A 26,396-nucleotide genomic window follows, 5' to 3' on the forward strand; every position below is an offset into this window, starting at 1 on the left:
CCTTCCTATCCTTCCAGAAAATTGTATATTCATCCATTTCTATTACCAACAGCACATCATCCTCCAACAACCAAACTTATACCAATTATCTTATGAATACTGATTATCTTATCTTACAAGCTTTCTATCAACAGTTTTCTTCTAAATTATTTTTACTTTATTTTTTTTTTAATGTAAATTCCACTTATGAAAGGCTGTAAACTTACAGCACATTAGTATCAGTACCATGTTTTTGATTTTTTTTGCTACTGATTTTGAAATGTTTGTTAACTTGAATCTTTGTAAATAGAGGAAACATAAAATGAGGCTTTCCTGTACTACTTGCATAAATGTTATCTGGAACACTTAGTAGGAAACAACTCAAATTCTTGCTTTCAGTTTTATATCCTTTTTTCACAGTAATACGGTGATAATTTAACATTTAACGATGATAACAAGGCCTTCTGAATTATTCAGGGTAACCATTGTAAAATCTTCACTCAGTGTACTTACATTACACTTTATACACACACAAAAACATACAAACATACATGGCCAGTTTATTAGGAACACCTCCACATTTAGGAAAATGAGAAGATGTTCCTAATAAAGTGCCCAAACAGTGTATATATTATTATTATTATTATTATTATTATTATTATTATAATTTATTATTATTATTATTATCAACAGACCTCCATGGAGTTGAGAAACTCATATCATATCGGTGTATACACACACACTTACATATATATACATGCATGCACACAAAAAAAAAATCACTTTCAATAAACTTACCGTGTAGGATATGGGCCAATAATTAAAACAGCCTTTAAAGCAATTCTCATATTCAAATGAACATTTACTGCTGCTGAGGCTAAAAGTAAAGTGGCAAGCACTAACATTGAAATTTCCTGAAATGATAACAGATATTTTGAAGTAGAAAGGTTCACAGATATACAAATATATATATATATATACATATATAGATAGATAGATAGATTTTTTTTAAATGAAAACTTGATAAGATATACATTCAAAGAAAGACAACAAAAAAGAAAGGAAATTTTCTTTTTAGATATACAATAGACATGAGGGAAAAAGATACATTAGTGGTAAACAGGATTTGTCTTTTTAGTAAGAGTCAATATTATAGTTCAGAATCACTTTTTGTTATTTTTCAGCTGAAGTGTGTCATTGTCGGCAATTCAGAACAGGGTACCAGTTGGATTCCATTCCTCTATGAATTTTGCGACAGTTCCTGTTTCTTTGTAATAATCAAATTTCAGTGAAAGCCTGCTTTGTAGTTTCTGACATAGGTTATACATGAGGGTTTGCTCTGATTCAGTGATGGATGGGTGCTGGTTATTTCTTGTGTGCTTAAGGTAGAAACTGTAAATGATGGCCTTGGAGCAGATGAAGAGGAAATTGCATATCCTGTGTTTGTTCTCTTCTCTATGTACTAAATTCCAGTAGTCTTCTTGGCTGTGTGCGTAGTTACAGGTGCTACAGGATGTATTCAGAGCATAGGTGATCATCGCTTTGTTTGCAGGACAGGTTAGATATGTGTGTTCCAAGGTGCCTGAAACTTCGCAGAATAGACACTGATCCAATTGTCTTAACTGAAATCTGTGGAGCTTAGTAGGAGTTGGCAAGATGTTATGCCATAGCCTCCACTGTATGTCGGAATCTAGTTAGAAAGATAGATATAGAGATACTGTGTGTGTGTGTGTGTGTGTGTGTGTGTGTGTGTGTGTGTGTGTGTGTGTGTGTGTGTGTGTGTGTGTGTGTGTGTGTGTGTGTGTGTGTTTTGTTTACTAATATTACTTTCATTTTATTATTATTATTATTATTATTCAGGCCTCCATGGAGTCAAAAGACTCATCGTGAGAAGTCCTTCCTAAGAACATAAAGTCTGTCAAGATTCATCGAGGGGAAGGTCCCCCTTAAGAAACACAAAGTCTATCATACCACTCCTTAAACTGATTGACTGTTCTCGCTCTCACCACTCCATCAGGCAATGCATTCCACGGTTCAACCACCCTCCACGCAAAGAAACCACTCCTCACCCTCTTTCTCACAGTTTCCTTTCGTAACTTCCAGTGATGGCCTCTTGTCATCACTCCTTCCTGCTGTTCAACCAAGTGAAAGAACTCCCCAGTGTCAACCCTGTAACCACCTCTCAACAGTCTAAAAGTCTCAATCATATCACCTCTCCTTCTTCTATCCACTAAACTCTGCAGTCCACATTCCCTCAGCCGATCCTCATAACCGAAATTGTACAGTCCTGAAACCATCTTTGTCATCCGTCTTTGTACCCTTTCCACAGTTAATTTATCCCCTTCAAATCCTGGGGACCAAATCTGAGAACAATAGTCTAAGTGTGGTCTGATCAGAGACTTATACAACGGAATGATAATTCTTTTATCTCTGCAGGTCAGTGTCCTTCTCATAATTGCAGCAATCCTCTGTGTTACCTTCACCACCTTTGCAATATGTCCCCTAAATTTCAGGTTTCTATCAATGATCAACCCCAGATCTCTTGTTTCCCCCTACTTCCTCCAGTATAACTCCTCCCATAGAGAATGCAGCATCCCATCAATGTTTCCCAAACCTCAAGACCTTACATTTTGCTGCATTAAACCGACACCCCCTATTCATTTGCCCATCTATCTAGCTTATTCAAATCCTCTTGCAGGGCTACCACATCTGCACTATTACTAATAATCCTTCCCAGCTTTGCATCATCCACAAACAACAGAATATCCCCTTGCAATCCACTGGCAATGTCATTGATATAAAGGTTAAACAATATTGGTCCTAGTACTGAGCCTGTGGGACCCCACTTGTAATCCTCTGCTTCCTTGAAACTGCTCCACCATACACAACTCTCTGATACCTATCAGACAGCCAATCCTGAATCCAGTTGACCAATCTGACATCCAGACCCATGTACTGCAACTTAAATATCAGCTTATCATGTGTCGCCCTGTCAAATGCCTTCGCTAAGTCTAAGAAAATTGCAGTATATGCCTTTCCCTCATCTACTGTTCTTGTAACTTTATTATAAAAGATTTTTTTATTAAAAAAGGGTAGCATATTGCTAAAACAAGAGTGCCCTTTCACAAATCCATGTTGACTCTCATAGATAACATTACCCTCATTTGCCCAATGCTGTATATGGTTCCTCACTACTTTCTCCAAGATCTTAACTACTGATGACACACAGACTGGCCTATAATTAGACACTTCCAGTCTGTTACCACCCTTATGCAATGGCACTATCTTACCTTCCTTCCATTCCCTGGGAATGGAAGAAAGATAATTTTTATTATCGTCATTACAGTATTACCACTGGCTCTTAAGATTAATTAAAGGATACTGAGTCTGACTATGTTCACCTTGTTCTCACACTCATATATATACTTATCACAATCACTTTCAATGACATTTCACTCATCTAGCATGCATAGTAAATGTACTTCTTTGTCTGTATACAACTTCCAAGAATGACTGCTTTTTTATTTTTATTTTGATGTCAGCCAAGTATTCAATTTGATTTTATTCTTCTTTACAATAGGGTTATGTGAGTCAAAAAAACATTCTTAGTACCTTCCTTCTATCAAAAAATGAAATAAATACATAACAATAATAATAACGAGGTAATAACAGGGTTATGACGAAGTATCATTGTGAACTGTGCATAAGAAAAGTATGAAGATAGTGAGTGTTGATAATATGAATGAATAAGTGAGTGTTGATAATGTGAGTGAATATAGTGAGTGTTGATTACGAAGGTAGCAGGGTTTTTTTTTCTCCCGGAAACTCAGGTTTTTCATCCCGCATACGGACAAATCAGCCCTGAAGAACACACGCAATTTACAGACAAAAAATACTAGTTATGGTGGTGGGCGGTAGATGCTGTTGGTGGAGATGATTGGTAGTAGAGGTTTGGTGTAGTGGTGGAGACAGTTGTATAGTGGGTGTCCTCCCATGATGAGTCTTCGGACTCCTTGGAGGTGTCACGAATAATAATAATAATAATAATAATAACAACACTTTTATGCTGTATACTATCAAGGGTGACAATCCAATATCATGACAATATTATTACAATCCAATTTAAAGATTTAATGGAGTGACTGGAGATTTAGCAGCTCTAATGATGGATATCAAGTGAAGGTGGCATCAATCACCTTCATCCTGAAAGTGATCGATTCATTAGGATGCTTAAAAAGTTAACTATATAAGACTAAAAGTGAGCGAAAGTTGTAAGCATGAGATAAACAGAAAGAATAGAAGCATCAGGAAAAGATAGAAAATTAGAGCAAATCCAGAGAGTACAACAGCAAGGGACAAAGAGATAAGAGAATAAGAAAAGTAAGTGTTGGAGGGGAGAGAATGAAAAATGCTTATGTGAACGATGTGGGTATGCAGAACAGTGAATGATGTGGGTATGCAGAACAGAATGTTAGAGGAGTGCTTGCCTGGAGGAATATGAGAATGTGAACAAGATAATAGTAATGATCTGCATATATGAGTGACTTCAGAGGTTGTATGAATTGGTGGCAAGAGATCTGAGGGTAATGTTAGAAATTGTGAACTGTGCAGAAGAAAAGTATTAAGATAGTAAGTGTTGATAATATGAGTGAATATAGTGAGTGTTGATAATGTGAGTGAATATAATGTGTTGATGATGCAGAGAGGAGGAGAAGAACAATAATAATGTCTAGTTACAGGGTTGACAACTGGGGAGTTCTTTCTTGGTGGAACAGGAAGGAGCAATGACAAGGGGGCCATCCCTGGAAGTTGCAAAAAGAATCGGTGAGCAAGAGAGCGAGGAGTCGTTTGGAATGCAATGCCTGATAGAGTGATGAGAGCAAGAACGGTCAATGAGTTCAAGAAATGGTATGACAGATTCCGTGTTGTCCCAGTTGTCTAATTGGACCATTGAGGTCCTTCCTAGGACCTCCCACGATGAGGCTTTTGGCTCCATGAAGGAATGAATAATAATAATAATAATAATAACGAGAAGGTATCGATGCATCATACGTGGATGCTTCCAGTGTATCTGATGATAACAAAGAAAGCAGTATAGAGTGCACTTGAACATGGAGGGATGCAGCATTTGGAGAGATTGTTGTTCTCTGACAAACAAGAGCAATAGGTCAGTAAAAACTAGAATTGTCAGGGTAGACAATAGTGGGGATAGGTGCTTGGGAAATGTTAGTATATGGCAGTGTTTCTAAAATTTCAGATATCTGCATACCCCTTTTTAAATTGTCATTATTACCAAGTGCCCCCTTATCAAAATAATAATAATAATAAATAAAATAAGTATATTTCATTGTAAATGTCTATTTTATTTGAATTTATATGTTCATGTAAACAAAAAATATGATTTATTTTTAATAGAACGAAATCTGGAATAGGTTCCTCTTTATTTCCCATCCATGAAAATCCACATTTCAAGTAATTCATATCGTAGTTATGAAAATTTTTCATCTTCCTCCTAGTTGGTTCTCTAAAGATGTCAGACGACCTACCCTTATCAATTTCATTTGATCCAGATACAATATCAACGTTTTCTTGTTTCATACAGCTACTTGTATTTGCTATATTGCTCTCTTTTGTGCGTTTTATAAATCTAGCCTATAACAAATGATCCATACTTAAGAATTTGAAAGCTAAAAAAATTACCGTATTTACTCGAATATAACTCGCACTTTTTTCACAAAATTAAAGCTAAAAAATCGTGGTGAGAGATATATGTGGGGAATTATGGAAATTAAAGTTTTTTCATAAAAAAAACTGAAAATTGTGTGACTTACCAAGAATAGTGATACTATTTGGTAGTGCTACTTTTGGCATCGAGAACAGTTTCCTTGTGTTCATTGTCTCTTCTTTCTCATTATTTCAAGCAAAAATTACCAGTAATTTACAAGACTTTTTTTTTTTAACATTTTATTATGTCTCAGATAAATTACATACATAGATACAGTAATAATTATATATACATAGATATTTATAATATTTATAATACAGTACAATTGTGAATAACAGATACTTGCAAGTTAATATTTTAAATAATAATAATTTTTTTAAACATTTTATTATGTCTCAGATTAATTACATACATAGATACAGTAATAATTATATATACACGTGTATATATATATATATACATTACAATTGTAAATAACAGATACTTGCAAGTTAATAATATTTTTAATAATAATAATTTTTTTTTATTTACATAATTTTTTAATAATAATAATGTTTTCTTACATTATTTTTCTTGTTACATAGTAATATTATATTAGTGATATTATTATTATTATTATTACGTGACACCTCCAGGGAGTCCAAAGACTCATCGAGGGAGGGCATCTACTCTACAACTCTTCGTCTCACTACTGCACCAACCTTCATCATATAACACCAACGCCATCTACCGCCGACTACCACCACTAGTACTTTCACAGACAATCAAAAACATCCGTGCCAACAGCGGGATTCGAACCCGCAGCTCCTTGGCCGGAGAGCGAATCTGCTAACTACTCGGCCAACCAGGCCATTTATATTATATTTATTTATCATCTATTTATATTATCACATAAATAATAATTTTTTTTAATAGTAATAGTAATTTACTGATTGCTAATATTTACACATACAACAGACATCTTGAGTGACATTGCAACTTATAATTTTACAGAATTCAGCTCTAAGTGCTGCATTTTCTACATTGATTTCAACTAAAAATTTTAATGGTATTTTTTTGCCTCTATATTATGTATTTACAAAACATGTTCTTCTAATGTTAACAATGAAGATTATTCAGAATTTTTTGTATAATAATTTTTTTTGTTTATATAATACAATATAATATAATTTATATAGTTTATATAATATAATGGTGTGTAGTGTTTTCAGAGAGCTCCCAAAAGCTAAGTATTATTTTGAGTGAAAATTGGAATATTGGTTTAAATCTTAACATAGTATTGTTTATTTTGGTAGCTTGTTGTGTCTGTGTGATTTTGGTGTGAATTCCACTTTATTTAACTTAGTATTTTAAAGATATGGTTGATAGAGTAGCACATGGTGCCAATGCGACGAAAAATAATGGCGTCCAAAAATATGACGTCTTTATATAGTGGTGGGAGACTGTGCAGAAAGTGTAAGGAAAGTGAGGAATTGAAGTATGTGTCGGTCGCGAGATTGTTGTGGTAGAAGAAAGCCAGAGTGTGAGTGAAAATAGTGGCTTGATAGGAAACTGTGATGTTGTACAAGATGGCAATGAGAGCAGTGATCAAAGAGAGGGTGAAAGCAATTATACAGAGAGAAAAAATGGTTTAAATGATGAAACAAATGGGGAATTAGTTGTAAGCAGTGAGATCGCATGGTTATGTGGAGTAATACACAGTGCGAAGTGGCAGTTGGAGCGCCTGCAAAACTCTTTCCAGAGTGCCTCGGCTAATGGAAATAAGCAAGTGTTTGAAAGCAAAAATAAGTGTAAGAGTGGGAGAGTTTCAGAAATGAAGGAAAGAGTTGTACAGTGACTCATTAGTAAGAGGTGTGATGGATGAGAGTTTAACTAAATTGTACTTACCGGGTGCAAAATTTAAGGATGTAAGTGAGAGTATTAGAGTGCAAAAACAGAGGATGAAAGAATTGATAGTTGTGGTGGGTACGAATGAATTGAAAGGTGATAAATTTTTTATGAGAGAGGACTTGAAAGTATTGTTAAAGGTAGCGAAAGAAAAGAGTGACAGAGTTAGGATGGTGAATCTGTTGCCATGGTATGACAGAGATGAGTTTAGAAGGAGGGCCATAATCGCAAATGACTTTATGCGCAGGTTATGCAGGCAGTGTGGTGCGGAATTTGTGGACATGCGGATTGAGTTTGATGGGCGAAAGGATTTGTACAAGGATGGCCTGCATTTGAATGGATTTGGTGTGTGGAGACTGGAAAAAGTGTTGCTGAATGAAGTGAAAATCGATGTGCAGAACCAGGGAAACTAGAAGAATCAAGGAGGGTGGGAAGTGGATATGTGGACATCAGTGAGACAGTTGAGTGTAAGAATGTACCCGAGCCAGTACTAAGGACAAGAAATCAGAATGGAATAGTTAATATAATGCATCAAGATAGGGGTAGGACAAAGAGACCTCTGCAATTCATGTATACTAATACCAGGAGTAGTAGGAACAAGAAGGAAGAATTTTTGGCCTTGGTTGGCTCTTCCTGGACACAGGTTATTGGCATTAGTGAAACATGGCTAATGGAAGATGATATAGTTAGTGGGATAGAATGTATAGGTTACAGTGTCTTTAGGAGGGACAGAGAGAATAAAATGGGGGGAGGAGTGTTATTGATGATAGCTGATGAACTGCAGCCGAGGAAAATAGAAGTTGTATCACAGGATAATGAAAAGAGCTCATTCGAGGCTATTTGGTGTGAGATTGAGACTAGCAGAACAAAATATACAGTTGGGTGCTGCTATAGACCAGGTGATGGAATAGATGGTGGAGATAGTATGCATAAACAAATTGGTGAAATGAGTGGAAGGAGGGTAATTATTATGAGGGATTTCAACTATGGTAACATTGACAGGAAGGAGGAGAGGACGCATGTGAGGAAGGAACTGGATTTTATTCAGTTACTAAGGGATAACTATCTTAGACAGCATGTAATAGAAAATACTAGGGGTTTGAGAGTGCTTGCCCTGGTAATAGCATCTGAGAATTTGACTGTAATAAATATGACCATGTTGCCACCTATCGGTGAGAGTGATCATAAGGTCTTGACCTGGGAGGTGGCTAAAGGTGTGCAATTTTCGATTAAGACAGAGTATATGTAGAATTACCATGCTAACAAGTATGACAAGCTTAGGATATTGCTTGGTTCAGTGCCATGGCATGTAAAACTGCAAGCGCTGGATGTCAACAGAGCATGGGAAGCGGTCAAGGAGCATTTGCAGGAGCTTATGGCTGATTGTATTCCTACGGTCCAAATAGTAAAACAAGTAGGAGTTAAATGGATGAATAACACCATTAAGCTTGAGCTGCAAAAAAAAAAAAATAGAAACAACTGTGGAGGGAATTTAAAGAGAAAGGTGACCTGCAGGCACACGAACAGTATAAAGCGCAGGCCAGAAGGGTAACGAGTGTGGTAAGAAAAGCAAAAGCAGATTATGAAAGGAAATTAGCTGTGCAAGCTAAAGAGAATCCCAAACAGTTCTTTCAATATGCTGTAAGTAAAAGCTGTACACAGCAGAATGATTTTAAGGAATGCCAATGGCAAAGAAGTCACTGAATCAGTCTATATAGTGGAATTACTGAGTGAGCACTTTGCAAGAGTATATATATATATATCATCCAGGTGGTGACATTGAAAGAATGAAGGAACCATTAGTTTATATGGGAAGTGTGGTGAATGAAGTGGAGGTGAATAGTCTATTATAGAACCTTAATGTGAATACATCTGTGCGATTAGATGGTATACCTGCACGGGTCTTACGTGAAGCAGCTAAAGAATTATCAGTGCCCTTGTCCATGCTGTTTAATCTGAGTCTCGGGTCTGGTTTGGTCCCGAAGATGTGGAAAGAGGGGAAAATAGTTTCACTGCATAAAAGAGGATCCCAGACTACCGAGATTACGTTGCAAATTACCGACTGATCAGCATATCAGGAGTCGTTGTCAAGGTCTTGGAGAAAGTAGTCAAGGGAAAAATACAGGAATGGATTGATGAAAATGAGATACAGTATGGGGGACAGCATGGCTTTGTGAAGGGTAGATCATGCCTCAGTAACTTGCTCAAGTTTTATAACACAGTAATGGCTGAACTGAATAAGGGTAATGGGTTTACAGTGATACTGCTGGACCTGGCTAAGGCCTTTGACAGGATACCACGTGGAATTCTAATCTGTAAACTGCAACATATGGGAATGGATAAAGGGTTCGTGAGATGGATGGGTGGGGTCGATGAGAGATATCAGAGAGTAGTTTATTCAGGAGTAGAGTCCAAAAGACAGCCTGTGACTCATGGTGTGCCGCACATCAAAACATAGATGATTTGGATGGTGGAGGTGGGCGGTAGATGGTGTTGATGGAGATGATTCGTAGTAGAGGTTCGGTGTAGTAGTTGAGACAGTTGTAGGTGTCCTCCTGCGATGAGTCTTCGGACTCCTTGGAGGTGTCATGAATAATAATAATAATAATAGATTGGAGGTTTGGGCTAAGGAGAATGGATGTCAATTTAATGTGACAAAATGTAAGGTTATGCATTTTGCAGTGAAAAGATTAGCAGCAATATACCACATTGGTGGAACTGTACTCCAGGAGATTGATGAGGCCAGGGACTTGGGAGTGTTGCTGGATAGGGAGATGAAGTTTAGGGGCACATTGCAAAAGTGGCTAAATCAGCTCATTAATTCACTTGGTGAGCTGATTTATTATGCTGAAGAATACTTTGACGAGCAGAGATAAGCAAGTTATTGTTCCTCTGTACTGAGCCTTGATAAGACCTCATCTCAACTATTGTGCCCAGATTTGGTCATCTAGGTTTCTTCTTGATAGAGAGGAGGTTGACAGGATCCAGCTGTGAGTGACCAAGATGATAACAGGTCTATGGAATAAACCTTATGAGAACCGGTTGAAGATTTGTGGGTTGCAGAAATTGGTTGATAGGCGGAAAAGCAGAGATATGATTGAGACATTCAAATTGCTGAAGGGTTTCTATAGGATTAATTCAGAGGATATTTTTGAGAATAGGACTGGTGATGGGACTAGGGGATATCTATGGAAGCTGGGCAAGAGTGTGGTTAGTAAGGATGTTAGAGATGGGTTCTTCACTTTTAGAGTGGAATAAGCTGCCAGAGTCTGTTGTGGGTGCTATGACAGGAATGAGTTCAAGGCAAGGTATGATAGATACTGTGAGAATGTCGAATAGTTATGTGGACATGATGTTCAGGGCCTCCCTCGATGAGTCTAAGGACTCCTTGGAGTCGCTCATAGTAATAGTAATAATACTTTTCTGATTATAAGAATAATTTATTACATTATTTTTTCATGTTACATAAGAGTATTATATTAATGATATTATCACATAATAATTAGTACCTTCGGTATCTTCTTTATTGTTGTATACTAACTGTTTTATTACATAATCTGCTTCTTTGGTAATAAGGATTACATGTGGTTGAGTGAGGTGAGTTAATCACTCCTACTTCAAAGATTGGGTTAGCTTTTGTGAAGAGAGTGGGATTTAGGCTTCACTATTTATATTGTTGCTACTGTTTATGTAGTAACAACAAAGAGAAATTAGTCGGAACACTAAATTAGCTGTATACAAGACAGTGTTCAAACCAGTTTTAACTTATGGATCTGAGAGCTGGGTCAGAAGTAAAACACTTGACCAAAGACTAGAGACCGCATATATGAGAGTCCTGAGAAAGATTAGAGGCGTGAACAGATGGCATCAATGGCAATATCACATTAAAAATGAGGATATTAGGAAAGAACTTGACATTGTCAGCATCCAGGAATGTGTTAGCAGAGCTAATCTCAGGTGGTATGGTCACTTAAATAGAATGGGAGAGGAAAGATTAGCAAAACAAGTGTTCTCTGCCAGGTTGGCAGGAAAACGACCCAGAGGAAGACCAAGATATAGGTGGATTGATACGGTACAAAGTGCCTTAGATGATAGAAATATAAGATCTGATAATGTTGGAGTCTTGACAAGTAACAGACTGATTTGGAGGAAAATTGTAGATAGGAAGTTAGTAATGATGTAATTTTTTCATGTAGTACTGTCATATCCTGTACACCTCTTGAGGGTACATAGCAGGAATTTGATGATGATGATGATGATGAAATATACTTGAAATTTTTTTAATTAAAATTTTAGGGTTTTTGATTTCATATTCACAAAATTAGAAATAATGGTCTTAACGTCTAATTCTGAACATTTATCATTTTCAATAGCTATTAACGCCAAATTAACAAGCTTTTTTGTGATATACATGTTCTTAAGTAGGTTTTAATAAATTTCAACTTGGAAAAGGAACGTTCACCGCTCGCTACACTAACAGGTAAGGTTAATAGTATTCTTGAAGCAATTGAAAAGTTAGAGAAAGATAAATTATTGGACACAATAAAATTAACAATATCGAAAGAGTTTTGAATATTTGAATTATCCTTCCGAAAAATATCCCGGAAAGCACATAACTCGTCATATAGTTCTATTGCATTTAACTCTTTATTGTTGCCGTCCTTCAAGAGAATCTCTAAATCGTCACAATTTTTTCTTAAATCTTCGTTATTAATTTGTAGTAATCTATACAAGAAATTGAAATTATCATAATATGTTTTTAGTTGTTCAAAACGTTCTATTAACAAACACATTGCAATGTCTGGAAATATATAAAACACATTCACTCTAAATTTATCTTCCGGCAATAGTAATGTTTCGTCATGATGCTCGTAGTCAAATTGTTGTGTCTTCTTTCGTCGTCGAACTTCCGTACCAGTTTTAAATTCTTTTTCTCCATCCACCTCTTCACTCAGTTCTTTTGCCGTTTTTAGAACTTCTTTAAAATTTGTATCTGATTGATACTCTTGTAAGAATAGTTTTAAGTTTTCGATAGATTGTAAAGCAAGTGTAATGTTCATATTTTTGTCTTGAAGCATTTTACTCACAGGTTTATTCTGTTAAGTAAATCATACCAGGTTATAAGAGAGCAAATAAATTTGTAGTCCTTTATTTTGGCACATAATGATTGTGCTTCATGCTGAGTTCTTTATTAAAATTTTCATTGTTTAAAATTTCAAAAAATGCATCGCAATTTCTCCTAACTGATATCGTACAGGGCGGATTGTATTAATTTTACTTTCCCAGCGCGTTTTTGATGGCTGTTTCAATGTTAAATTTTTTACAAACTTTAAAAGGATTGCCCAATGTTTGTAAGAGAATGAAAAGAAATTGTATATTACTTGAATAATTGCAAAGAAACTAATTGCATCTACATTCACTTTGGCTGCATCGTTAATGATTAAATTTAGAGTATGAGCAGCACATGGCACATAAAAAGCTCGAGGATTTTTGTTCAAAAGGAAATTTTGGAGCCCATATTTTTTTCCCTTTCATATTTGAAGCATTGTCATACCCTTGACCTCGCATGTCTTCAATGGGAATGTTCCATTTTTCCAGTTGTTCCATTATTGTTGCACATAAACCACGTCCTGTGATATATCTACAAAACCTAAGAGGTTTTTCCTTATCTTGACAATTCTGTTGTCACAGGAAACAAGGCGAATAATAATTGTCATTTTTTCTGTTTTACTTGCATCAGGTGTGCAGTCTAAAATTATGGAATAATATTTAGATTTTCGAATTGATAATAAAATTGTATCCCTGATTGCGTTACTTAAAGTTTCCGATATTTCATTTTGTCTGTCTTTACTCACATAGTGTACTCTATTGTTTCGATGTAGGGTCCTTTCAGCATGATTTTTCCATAACGGGATCAAACTTCGAAAACAGTTCGACTAATTTTAAAAAATTATTCCTAATTATATCCTTTCATATAATTTATCAGATGATCTGCGAAAGGCTAAATTTTGGCTACCAAGGAATTTTATAATTTCAATCAAGCTAAAACACTCGTCCAATGTTTCTTTTCTATTTCATACATGCTTTGAGTCTGGCAATCAATAGTAGTTTTGTTTTTTAAATTTTTATCAAAAATTTTTGTTTTTTAAATTTTTATCAAATTCCTTCCATTTTAAGAAATTTTTCATGTGAGTTAAACTAGTCTCATGTCTATGCAAAGTTGTACTTACATTTCTCTAATCGTTATAACCGTCTACAAGACTACTTGATTCAGTAGGTGCGACAAGTTTGCAACAAAAGCAAAAAACAGAATTTAAAGTTTCGAAATAAATGAGCCCTGTTCTTGGCATGAGCTCCCCGTTTTTTATTTTTCTATTATAAAACGTTTCGCAAAATTTACAACCATATGTACCTCTGGGATATATTATATTTTTCTTTTGAACAGGCCCCATTTCAATTAAAACAGCTCTTAATTTTTCATCAATATTTCACCATTCACCTGGATCTTCTAAATTTACAGAGACTAACAATGTGTTAGTTTCGTGGTCAACTACAACTAAATCTTCTCCTAACTGTTTTTCACTTAAATCATGCATCTTGTTATCTTGTTCAATAGTTGCAATAGTACTTTCATGCAAACTGGATGATATGCATGCTTCTTCAACTCTGATTTCTGATGTATCGAGTTGGTTACAATTTGCATCGGAATATTTTAATATTTTAATAAATTTATTAAGAGCCCCAGTTTGTTTCTTAATAACTGCTTCTTTCACAGCATGACGCTTATGATTTTGTGCACCAGATAACTTTTTTTAATTTTTGATTCCATTTCTATTTTATACCCACAAGAAATTATTACACAACACGACACAGAGACTAAATAATATTCCACACTGTGCTGCTGCTGTCAGTAGCCTACTGAGATGCATACCATATGTCTGGCTAACTAGCAACAAATGTTTTGTATGAAAATTTGTTTCTGTGCATAAAAACCGTTCACTGTATCACTTTAGACAGACCGCAGTAGACCAACATTCTGCAGGAAAATTTAGCCTGCTCTCACTGCAAAATTGTAAACAGCCGGCTGATCAAAGAGGCATCAATATACAATTTTTTTTTTTTCATTCGGTGTATTGGGCCTTATTTATTTTAATATTGATCGTTCTAAGAATTTTTTGTTTTTACGATAAAAATTTTGTTTCTTAAAAATGTACTTATTAACCGTGCCCCGGTGGTGGCACCCTCTTTGTAGCGGTGCCCGCATGCCCGTTTCCGCCGGCCCTAGATACAAAGTGTAAAGGAGTGATGTATTTTATCCATATTGACTGCGACATGGTTAAACGCTGTTTTGTGCTTCTTGTAGATAAGCTTATACATTGGTTAGACATACTTCTAATTTTTTAGGATATGACAATAAACTAAATTATTAATTATAAAAACTTGAATTAATAATTATCTATATTTCAGGAAAATTGTTAAATTGCCATCTTAGATCACAAAACAATGATATGTGCATGCAGGCACTCACTGTAAGCAAATGAAGCTGAAGAAAGGCAACTGAAGTCAGTCATAGAGTTCTAAAAGGTATCCCTAAAAGGGCTAAATTGGGTTGTTTTGGCCATTGGGCTGAGATCAACTTAGCATTTTGAATGGATTATAGGATTATTAATTAGATGGACAGAAGATAAAAGATGATACCAACAAGTTGTATATATGTAGGGGATGGAGGGTCACAATGTCCAAGAAAAGAAATGTAACAAGCAGCATAGGGTTCTGTTCTGTTCTTTTATTTCTTAACGTGAACTGACAGAGAACATTGCTTTCTGAAAGTCTGAGACAGAGTTATTATTATTATTATCATTATTATTATTATACACACAGAGGACGCTGTGTAGGCATACGAACGGTCGCATGGTTGTATTGCTCGTCCCGTTTTTATAGTTTTAATGTGGTTCTAACTCCTGTTTTTAATTTAAAAGTGTCATAAAGTAACTCTACTTGTCACACTGAAGACAGTGACATATAATTCATCGAAATCGGCCAAGTGGAATCCAAAATCTGAGTGTGCTAAAAATTGAAGCACACACCGCGGTTGCTAATGAGTATAGAACAAAGGACGTCGCCATCTTTGCAGCTGTCCAAAGGAAGAAAGGTGAGTCATGAAGTGCAACATGTGTCAGAAGGAATTGCCGTCCGACGGATGTTATATAATCTGCAGGAAATGCCATAGGAATCTTCACTTTACATGTTCCGGGACTTTCTGAAACAACCTGGCAACGCAAATCCAATGCCAAACGAGAAGAATGGAAGTGCCTAAACTGTAGAGAGAACAAAGAAATGCTGCCACCACCCACGACGCAACTAATTACGCCGGAGGCAGAATCAGACGATGAACTCAACAGACAACAAAACACCGGTGAGTCTTATAATTTGAGTTCCATAAATTTATTAATAGAAAAAGGTTTAGAAAATATAAAAGCCAGCTTGGTAGATCTTGTCCAAGAACTATTTAATAAACAGAATAAGGAAATAACAAAAAAATTAGCGAATATGAAGAGTTTGTTCAATTTAATAATTTAAAAGTCGAAGAAGTCTTACAAACGGTAAAAGACATTAAAACCAGCATTAACTGAGAGGCAGCACAAATTGATAAAAGATACATTGGAATTCCGTCAAGAATTTAATTCCCTGAAACTACAATACGAAGTTTTAAACCAACAACAACATAAAGAAGACCTTGTCATAAACGGTCTTCCAGAAACCGAATCCACAGAAAATCTCAGAGACGTAGTCTTAAAGTTAGGCCATGCAATTGACACCCCACTTCCCACTACAGCATAATGATATTCAGACCATAAATCATTTTCCCAGGAAGAACAGAAAACAAAGCTCGCCACAACCCGCACCAATCATAGTTTGTCTGACAAGCAAGGCTACAAGAGACAATCTCATAAAAGCCAACAGACTGAAAAAACCAGTAGTCAAGGATTTAAATGCATTGCAAGACAATACGCCAATCTTTCTATCTGAGTATTTAACACCTTTCAATAAGAATCTTTTGCACCAAGCAAGAAAAGAAAAAAACAGAAAAAAAGTATCAATTTCTATGGATCAAAGACAGCAAAATATTCTTGAGAAAGTCACAGACTTCAAAGTCTATACAAATAAAAAGCTTGGAAGATATAGACAGGTTGCCAGAGTGAAACAAAAGACTCCAACTTAGTTCAATAAGAAGATCTCAACACAACAAAAACGAATGTGAACCATCAGATAGATGTAATTACACCAGAATACATCAGTAATTGTACTTTCGAATCTCTTGATGCATGGAAACAAAACACAGTACAAGCGAGAGGTCTCTCAATCTTGCATATTAACATTAGAAGCATTCGAAAACATTGGTTATTATTACAGGCTTATCTGAGGAATTACACTAATATTATTGATATATTGAACCTTACAGAAGTATCCATAACTAATGACGAAGAGACTGTTTTCCAAATTACAGGCTTCCAACAACATAGATCATGCCACCAAACAAAAAGAGAGGGTGGAATATTAATATTTATCAAACAAAAATTAATAGCAAAAGAAATGGCCTATCAGATTGAGCATGCTGAAACCCTCTGCCTCGAAATAATTAATACCACGAATACACAGCATCCCATAATACTAAATGCTATTTACAGGCCACCCAACTTAAACATGATAAAATTCTTACACGAACTCAATTGCTGGCTTTCAAGCCAAGAAATATGCTCAACCGAACAACTAATGATGATTGGCGACATAAACATAAATATTGCAAATGAAAACCAGAACAACACTGTACAATACCTAGACACACTATCCATGTATAACCTAATACCAACAATAACATCGTGTACTAGAGAAGAAATATTCGGAAATACTATCACTGCCTCCTGTCTAGATCATATAAACGTCCAAGCACCACCAAATAGTTACACTGCATCAGTCATAAAGTGCAAAGTAGCAGACCATTACTTCACCGCTCTAAACCTGCACACCAAGACAATACCCACGCAATGTCCCACAGAAGAAAAGCGACAGAAAACAATAATAGACGAAGAAATAGTCAACCACGAAATAAGAAAAACAGACTAGGAACACCCGTCATCAGATTCAGCAGATATCTTATACAACAACATTAAACTCACACTGGAGGAAATATATAAGAAAGCTACAAAGAAAGTCCGAATTCGATCAAAAACAACACAAAATCCTTGGATAACACAAAACTTAATCCTAGAAATACAAAGAAAGGACGCTTTATGGAAAGAATTAAAGCGATATCCAAATAACACAGCTTTAAAAACTGAATATAAGATAACATGGAATTGCCTTACAACACAAATGAGAAATGCAAAAAGAAGCTACTACAGAGACAAACTAACCTCCACACAAAACAACATGAAACAAACCTGGCATCTGATTAATGAGATGCTAGATATTGTTCCCAACAACACGGCCTCCGAAACCATAAAACACAGCTTCATAAAAGACGCAAAACCTATCCAACAACTAGCAAATGACTTTAACCAATATTTTGCAGACTCCATCCAAGAACTGCACAGAAATATTCCCCCAATCACAAAACGAGACCCTCCACTTGGACCACAATCAAAACAGACATTATGGTTCCCAACCATAAAAGAAGCAGAACTTCTCTCAGCAATACATCAAATCAAACCAAACAAAGGCCCAGGAACAGATGGTATCAGACCTAAAGATATAAAGCAACATGCAACTAGTTTAAGTCCTATCCTACTAAAACTAATAAATAAAAGATTTAAAACAGGACAGATAGTAAGTATGCTATAGACCGCCATAATCACACCCATATACAAACAAGGAAAAAGAAAATTAATCAGCAATTACAGACCCATAGCAACATTACCAATTATCAATTAAATTATGGAGCAGATCATACTGAAGAAACTCACAGAATACACTGAGATCTTTCATATTATCCCCAAAACACAATATGGTTTTCAGAAAAATAAGGGAACAACGCCTCTCTTGGAAGACTTTACAGACGTAATTAATACCGTCTTAGACAAAAACAAAATTGCCATGTAGTCTTTATAGATCTAACTAAAGCATTTGATACACTTACACATCAAACCTTGTTAGAAAAGCTGAGGCATGTTGGAAGAGACGGGCCTCTTCACAGGTGGTTTACAAACTACCTCCAAAATAGAAAAAATATCACACGTATCGGATCAAACCGAAGCAGAGAGCTACCAGTAACCTGTGGAGTGCCACAGGGAGCTGTACTCTCCCCAACTCTATTCAACATTTACATGCACAATATTAATCAGTTACCACTCAAAGGTAAGATATTCCAATACGCAGACGATACAGCGATAATATCCATCCATAATAACGCAAGCATAGCCCAAACAAATATGCAATTTGGTATAAATCTGATCATAGACTGGCTCACGAAAAACTCCATACATCTAAACTCAGAAAAACAAAATTAATGATATTCAGAAATCCACTGACTCGACCAGTTGATAACAAATATATAACCATCCAACATCCACTTTCCAACATAAAAAACACACAGAACAGCAAAACCACTACAATCACTCAGGTTAAAACAATACGATACCTTGGAATTTACTTCGATGCAGATATGAACTGGAATAGCCATATAAACCATCTACACAACAAACTCCGAACAATAAGTGGCAAACTCTACAGATTAAAAGACATAGTTCCCATACGCCTAAAAACACTGATATACAAAGCACTATGCAAAATATACTAAGATAAGCTATAACAACATATGCTTTCTGCGCACCCTACAAATTAAATAGATTAATGTCGCTACAGTACAAATGAACAAAACTGATAATTTGGGAACAAAGAGAAAATCACAACCTTATAAACATTGCAATGTCAGAACACAAAATACTGACAGCAAAACATTTATGTCACTATGCCGCCTTCCTAAAACATTATTTCGATGCCAACTACAGGACAGTTAGAAATACATACCGTATAACAAGACCTCAGACTACTAATTATATCACATATAAAATACAATAATCACTACGGAAAGGCCATGTGAAACTTCTACATCCCAGACATGATAAACAAATTACCTTTTGAATACAGAAACCTTACAAACTACAATAGCCTGAAAAGAGCTCTAAGGGCATACTACGAACAAGAAACACGCACCCAAAATACCATACAAATTTAATGAAACACAATATATTCGCTCAGGCTTCCAGTTCAGCAACGCATCAATACATTCCAAGTTATTGTGTGTGTGTGTGTGTGTGTGTGTGTGTGTGTGTGTGTGTGTGTGTGTGTGTGTGTGTGTGTGTGTGTGTGTGTGTGTGTGTGTGTGTGTGTGTGCGCGCGTGTGCGTGCGTGTGTGTGCGAGCGTGATTTTCTCAATCATAGATTTCGTAGCTTCCCAACACAGTAAAAAAAAAAAAAAAAAATACATAATAACCAACTGGTGTCATTCTCAGATAAGCTTACATATAAGCTTTGAGGATGAAAGCAAAGAAATTAGTTCTCATCCAAAATGCATCATATGTAACCAAATGAATGTAATGTATGTATCACATGTAGACAAATGTAAGTAATGTATCATATGTAAACAAATGTAAGTAATGTATCATATGTAAACAAATGTATGTGATGTATATAATAATTGTAACAAATGTATGCAATGTAAAAACAAAAAAAATTATTATTCAGGCCTCCATGGAGTCAAAAGACTCTTCGTGGGAAGTCCTTCCTAAGAAACACAAAGTCTATCAAGACTCATCATGGGGAGGTCCCCCTTAAGAAACACAAAGTCTATCATACCACTCCTTGAACTCATTGACCGTTCTCGCTCTCAACACTACATCAGGCAATGCATTCCACGGTTCAACCACCCTCCACGCAAAGAAACCACTCCTCACCCTCTTTCTCACAGTTTCCTTTCGTAACTTCCAGGGATGGCCTCTTGTCATCACTCCTTCCTGCTGTTCAACCAAGTGAAAGAACTCCCCAGTGTCAACCCTGTAACCACCTCTCAACAGTCTAAAAGTCTCAATCATATCACCTCTCCTTCTTCTATCCACCAAACTCTGCAGTCCACATTCCCTCAGCCGATCCTCATAACCGAAATTGTACAGTCCTGAAACCATCTTTGTCATCCGTCTTTGTACCCTTTCCACAGTTAATTTATCCCCTTCAAATCCTGGGGACCAAATCTGAGAACAATAGTCTAAGTGTGGTCTGATCAGAGACTTATACAACGGAATGATAACTCTTTTATCTCTGCAGGTCAGTGTCCTTCTCATAATTGCAGCAATCCTCTGTGTTACCTTCACCACCTTTGCAATATGTCCCCTAAATTTCAGGTTTCTATCAATGATCAACCCCAGATCTCTTGTTTCCCCCTACTTCCTCCAGTATAACTCCTCCCATAGAGAATGCAGCATCCCATCAATGTTTCCCAAACCTCAAGACCTTACATTTTGCTGCATTAAACCGACACCCCCTATTCATTTGCCCATCTATCTAGCTTATTCAAATCCTCTTGCAGGGCTACCACATCTGCACTATTACTAATAATCCTTCCCAGCTTTGCATCATCCACAAACAACAGAATATCCCCTTGCAATCCACTGGCAATGTCATTGATATAAAGGTTAAACAGTATAGGTCCCAGTACTGAGCCCTGTGGGACCCTACTTGTAAACCTCTGCTTCCTTGAAACTGCCCCACCATACAGAACTCTCTGATACCTATTGGACAGCCAATCCTGAATCCAGTTGACCAATCTGACATCCAGACCCATGTGCTGCAACTTAAATATCAGCTTATCATGTGGCACCCTGTCAAATTCCTTCGCTAAGTCTAAGAAAATGGCAGTATATGCCTTTCCCTCATCTAATGTTCTTGTAACTTTATCATAAAAGGCTAGCATATTGCTAAAACAAGAGCGCCCCTTCACAAATCCATGTTGACTCTCACAGATAACATTACCCTCATCTGTCCAATGCTGTATACGGTCCTTCACTACTTTCTTCAAGATCTTACTAACTACTGATGACACACAAACTGGTCTATAATTAGACACTTCCAGTCTGCTACCTCCCTTATGCAATGGCACTATCTTACCTTCCTTCCATTCCATGGGCACCTTTCCCGCAACCAGACTTTCATTGAAAAGCCAGGTCAAATGGAGCTGTCAGTTACCTAGCACATTCTGTCAAAACTTGTGGTGAAATACCATCCAGTCCCACAGCTTTACTGACATACAGAATACTCAGTATTTGAAACACACTCTCCTCCTGTACCTCTAAACCTCGAACCTGCCAATCTCTCTAGCATTAAAACTGACTCCTCCAAGATGAAATACTGCAATAAAGTGTTCATTTAACAATTCTACTATGTTGTCTGCATCAGTCACTCTATTCACATTTTTATCCCACAATATCATTCTTTCACAGTCATTTCTCCTCCTACTGGCCACCTATCAAAAAAATTCCCTAGGATTTTTTTTGGATCTTAGGGCTAATCTCCTCTCATATTCCAGCTTCGCCTTCCTTACTATACTAGTCACTCTTTTGGCCTGTGTCTTATACTCTTCATGGCATCTTCTCTTCACCTATCTCCTTATATCTCTTCTACAGTCTCTTTTTCGCATGCAATTCCTGTTTAATATTGTTTGTCATCCACTTTACTCCAAATTGTGTCCTCTTCTTCACTCGTGGTATACAACTTATCATTACTGCTAACAAATATTCTTTCATCATTTCCCACACACTAATAATATCCCGGCCTTCCAATTCCTCCCTCCATGAAACTTCGCCAAGTTGACGTCTTAGACTATTACAATCACCTGCCTTATAATTCCACATATGTTCTCATCTCTTTGATACGCCTGCATATCTATTCATTTTCCAACTCAAAACCATATGGTCACTCTCTCCAACTGGTTGGAGAGATGTCATCTCAGTTATTATCAACTCTTCTGATGCTATAACCCAATCCAAAACTCTTGAACATCTTGTTCCCTCTATTACATGTTGCCTAAGACATTTGTCCCTCAAGAATTCTAGAAATTCCATTCCTTTATTGCTACATGCATCTTACTCTCCCCAGTTTATACTACTATAGTTATAAGAAGTGATAATCGAGCCAAGATCCTACGGGGAGCGTCAGATATTCTTAATGTTGACAGATTAGTGAATTTACTATTTTAATATTAACAATGCAAAAATAATGTTACCTTTTCAGATGTGTCATTGATATAGGGGATGGGAATAATTTTGCTATGATGCCATTTGTTGATTGCAAGAGGGATTGAGAGGAGAATGTAGTATTTTATAGGATTTCTAGCTATTGGATAAAAAGTTTTGAAAAGATACCTGAGTTCAATAGTGAGAGCCGTGTTATTTAAACAAATAGCCGTACCCCTAAGTGATAGTGTTTGCTGTAATAAAACTATCTATAGTGGATTTCGAGAAGGCTTTTGATAGAGTTCCTCATGATAATTTGACAGTCAAACTAGAGCAGATGGGGTTGGATATTAGATTAGTGCATTTGATTGGAGACTGGCTATCTGATAGGTATCAACAAGTTGTGTATGGGGGAGCAATATCCAGGAAAAGGAAAGTCATAAGTGGAGTGCCTCGTCTTAGGGACATTACTGTTTAACTTGTATATTAATGATATTGGTGAAGATTTGGATGGAGATATTCAGTTGTTTGCAGATGATGCAAAGTTGGGACGAACCATAAAGAGCAGTTAAGATGTTGCAGCCTTACAAGAAGACTTAAATAAATTGAGTGATTGGGCACGGAAATGGGGATGTGAGTTCAATGTTGCAAAATGTAAGGTTTTAAAATTTAGAAAACAAAGATGGGATGCAGAATTTATGCTTGGTGAGGATATATTGTTGGAGGCAGAGGAAATAAGATATCTGGGGGTGATAGTGGATAAGGATCTGAAATTTAGGGGACACATTGCCAAAATTGTGAAGACAACACAAAGGCTTCTGGGAATGATGTAGATGACGCTGATGTGTAGAAGTAGGGAGATTCTTATTCCGTTGTATAATGCTTTGATTATGCCACAAATGCACTATTGTGCCCAGATTTGGTCATCTGGTTTTCAGAAGGATAAAGAGATGTTGGAAAGGGTCCAAAAGCGACTGACTAAGGTAGTTTCTGACCTCTGGAATGTTGAGTATGAGGAAAGATTGAGAAGATGTAATTTGCAGAGTCTGGTGGACAGGAAGAAGAGGGGAGATATGATAGAGACCTACAAGTTGGTAAGGGGTTGTTATAGGATCAATGCTGGAGAAGTTCTACAGAAAACAGTGGGAGATCAGGGGAGAACCAGAGGTCATCCCTGGAAACTGTATAAAGAGGATGAGGAGGGGAGTGAGAGGCAGGTTTTTTTTCGTGCAGAGTTATAAATGATTGGAATGCCTTCCCTGAGAATGTGGTGTCTGCAAAGAGTTTGAATGTGTTTAAAACACGGTATGATGAGCTGTGTGTGTGTGATAAAAGGACCTCCCAGATGAGTCTTTGACTCCATGAGGTCTTGGGATAATAATAATAATAATAATAATAATAATAATAATAATATATAATAATATATGAATTTGTGTTTAGAGGCTTAACAAATATATGAATTTGTTCTCTGATGATGATATAAATAGAATATAGCTTTAACATAGTTTTTTTTCTCCACTAGAGGTGAGGCCAGTAGAATAACAGTTGATCAAATGATTGTCTCTTTGGAATACTGTTTGAAATTTAATATAGCTTGTCTCTGTATATATATATATATATATATATATATATATATATACACACATATACAGGGTGTTCGGGATAAATTTGACAGTTTCGTAAGGAAAAAGAAAATCTTCTTTGTATCTATTAAATTTAATGAATTGACAAAAAAACATTACAGGCAGAGTTAATTACAATACTATCAACAAGATTTACTCAAAATAACCACCATTAGCATCGATCACAGCTTCAATTCTGCTTCGGAACCTCGAACAAGCTGATGCTACAGTCTCCCTGGGAAGGGCCGCAAAAACTGTTTTAATTTTATCCATTAACTGGGCTTTTGTATTACTGGAAGTGCGATTGGTGTCTTTTTCAACTGCGCCCCATACAAAATAATCCATGGGGTTAAGGTCTGGGGAGTTTGGAGGCCAAACATTTGGACTGGTGAAGTCGTAGAAATTTTCAGACAACCATTTTTGACTTTTCCCAGAGGTGTGGCAAGGGGCCGAATCCTGCTGCCATACATACGGCCTACCATTGGCTACCCTTGTTATCCAGGGCTTGACTACAGTTAGCAACTCCACGAACAAAGCCCGAATTCCAATGCCAGGGTTCTTCAACACCTGTTCCTGCAGATTTGCGAGGAATTCTGCTGTACGAACGCAATCAGATCGTCTGCTAGGGATCTTTCTTCTTGCTACATCCTCGTAGTCACCATTGCAAGTCTCTAGTTCATGCCTGATTGTTTTTACTGTATTCAGGGAGCATTGGGCAGCAGTCGTAATATCCTTATTTTGATGGCGGGCACGAATCATCATGATACAAGTTATTCTCTTCCATGATTCAGGTGGGTTCCAGCTATCCATCCTTTCTGACATCTTGTATATGAATGAAGAAGGGTCCAAACTTTTAAATGAAGAGAAGTGTGTGTTAATACATGTAACTTACGGAAAAATATAATTAATTATAAATATGTCAAATTTATCCCGAACACCCTATATATGTGTGTATAGACCTGAATGTTTAGACCTTAATATGACGGTATAAACATCTGAAAATTAAAGTAATTAATTCTAACATGGTTGAGGTCTCCATAATTTGTCTAAAAAAAAATGCTGATCGCCATGTCACACTAAAGGAAAGGATTCTAATAATTCAGACAATCAATAAATCAAGCTTTATTATTCATACGTAATATTTTCAATATATATATATACATGCACACAGATGTGCACATACAGGTATACATACACATACATAATATTTTTTAAACTAATAATAATAATAATTATATATATATATATATAGAAGTTTCTTTATATATATATATATATATTATATATATATATATATATATATATATATATATATATATATATATATATATATATATATATATATATATATATATATATATATATAAATTAAATTACTTTAATTTCTTTTTAATATAATTATATATATATATATATAATTATATTCAAAATTTGTAAACTTCTTGATTTGGAAGGGAAAGGTCTAAAGATAAATGAAAGATATTTAAGCCATTTAGGCTTTGCAGATGACATAGTTATCTTTACTTCAACTGCACATGAATTACAGACTATCCATGAGCTCCAAATTGCTAGCAGAACAGCAGGCCTAAAGCTAAACCTAAAGAAGACCCAAGTTATGTTCAATAGCTATGTCCAACCAGAAATAATAAAAATCAATAATGACAAAAATAAACAAGTAGATCATTACATATACTTAGGACAACAGATATCAATGGAACAAAATATCATGGAGGAAATTAAAAGCCACACGATGCTTGGGTGGAAAGCATTTGGAAAATTACATTCAAGATTCAAAAGCCAACTACCATTATGCCTGAAGAGAAAAGTTTTTAACCAGTGTATTCTTTCTATACTGACATATGGCTGTGAAACATGGCCACTGAATGCAAGGAAATTCAAAAATTAAGAACAACACAATTTAGTATGGAAAGAAGTATGCTTGGTATCACAAGATTGGAT

At 36.0% G+C, this 26,396-nt stretch overlaps 1 protein-coding gene across 1 annotated transcript in view; it reads right to left on the bottom strand.

Annotated features, from left to right (window-relative positions):
- The window catches only part of LOC150095751 (Na(+)/citrate cotransporter-like), a 371,638-nt gene that overhangs the window by 287,909 nt on the left and 57,333 nt on the right, over positions 1-26,396 (bottom strand). Inside the window, exon 3 of the mRNA XM_090409950.1 lies at positions 778-893. Coding sequence (XP_090266076.1) covers positions 778-893 — 116 coding nt within the window. The remainder of the gene's footprint in view (positions 1-777; positions 894-26,396) is intronic.

Source organism: Typopeltis vanoorti, chromosome 20, assembly GCF_054136105.1.
Source record: "Typopeltis vanoorti isolate ZY-2024b chromosome 20, IOZ_Tvanoo_1.0, whole genome shotgun sequence".
Lineage (NCBI taxonomy): Eukaryota > Metazoa > Arthropoda > Arachnida > Uropygi > Thelyphonidae > Typopeltis > Typopeltis vanoorti.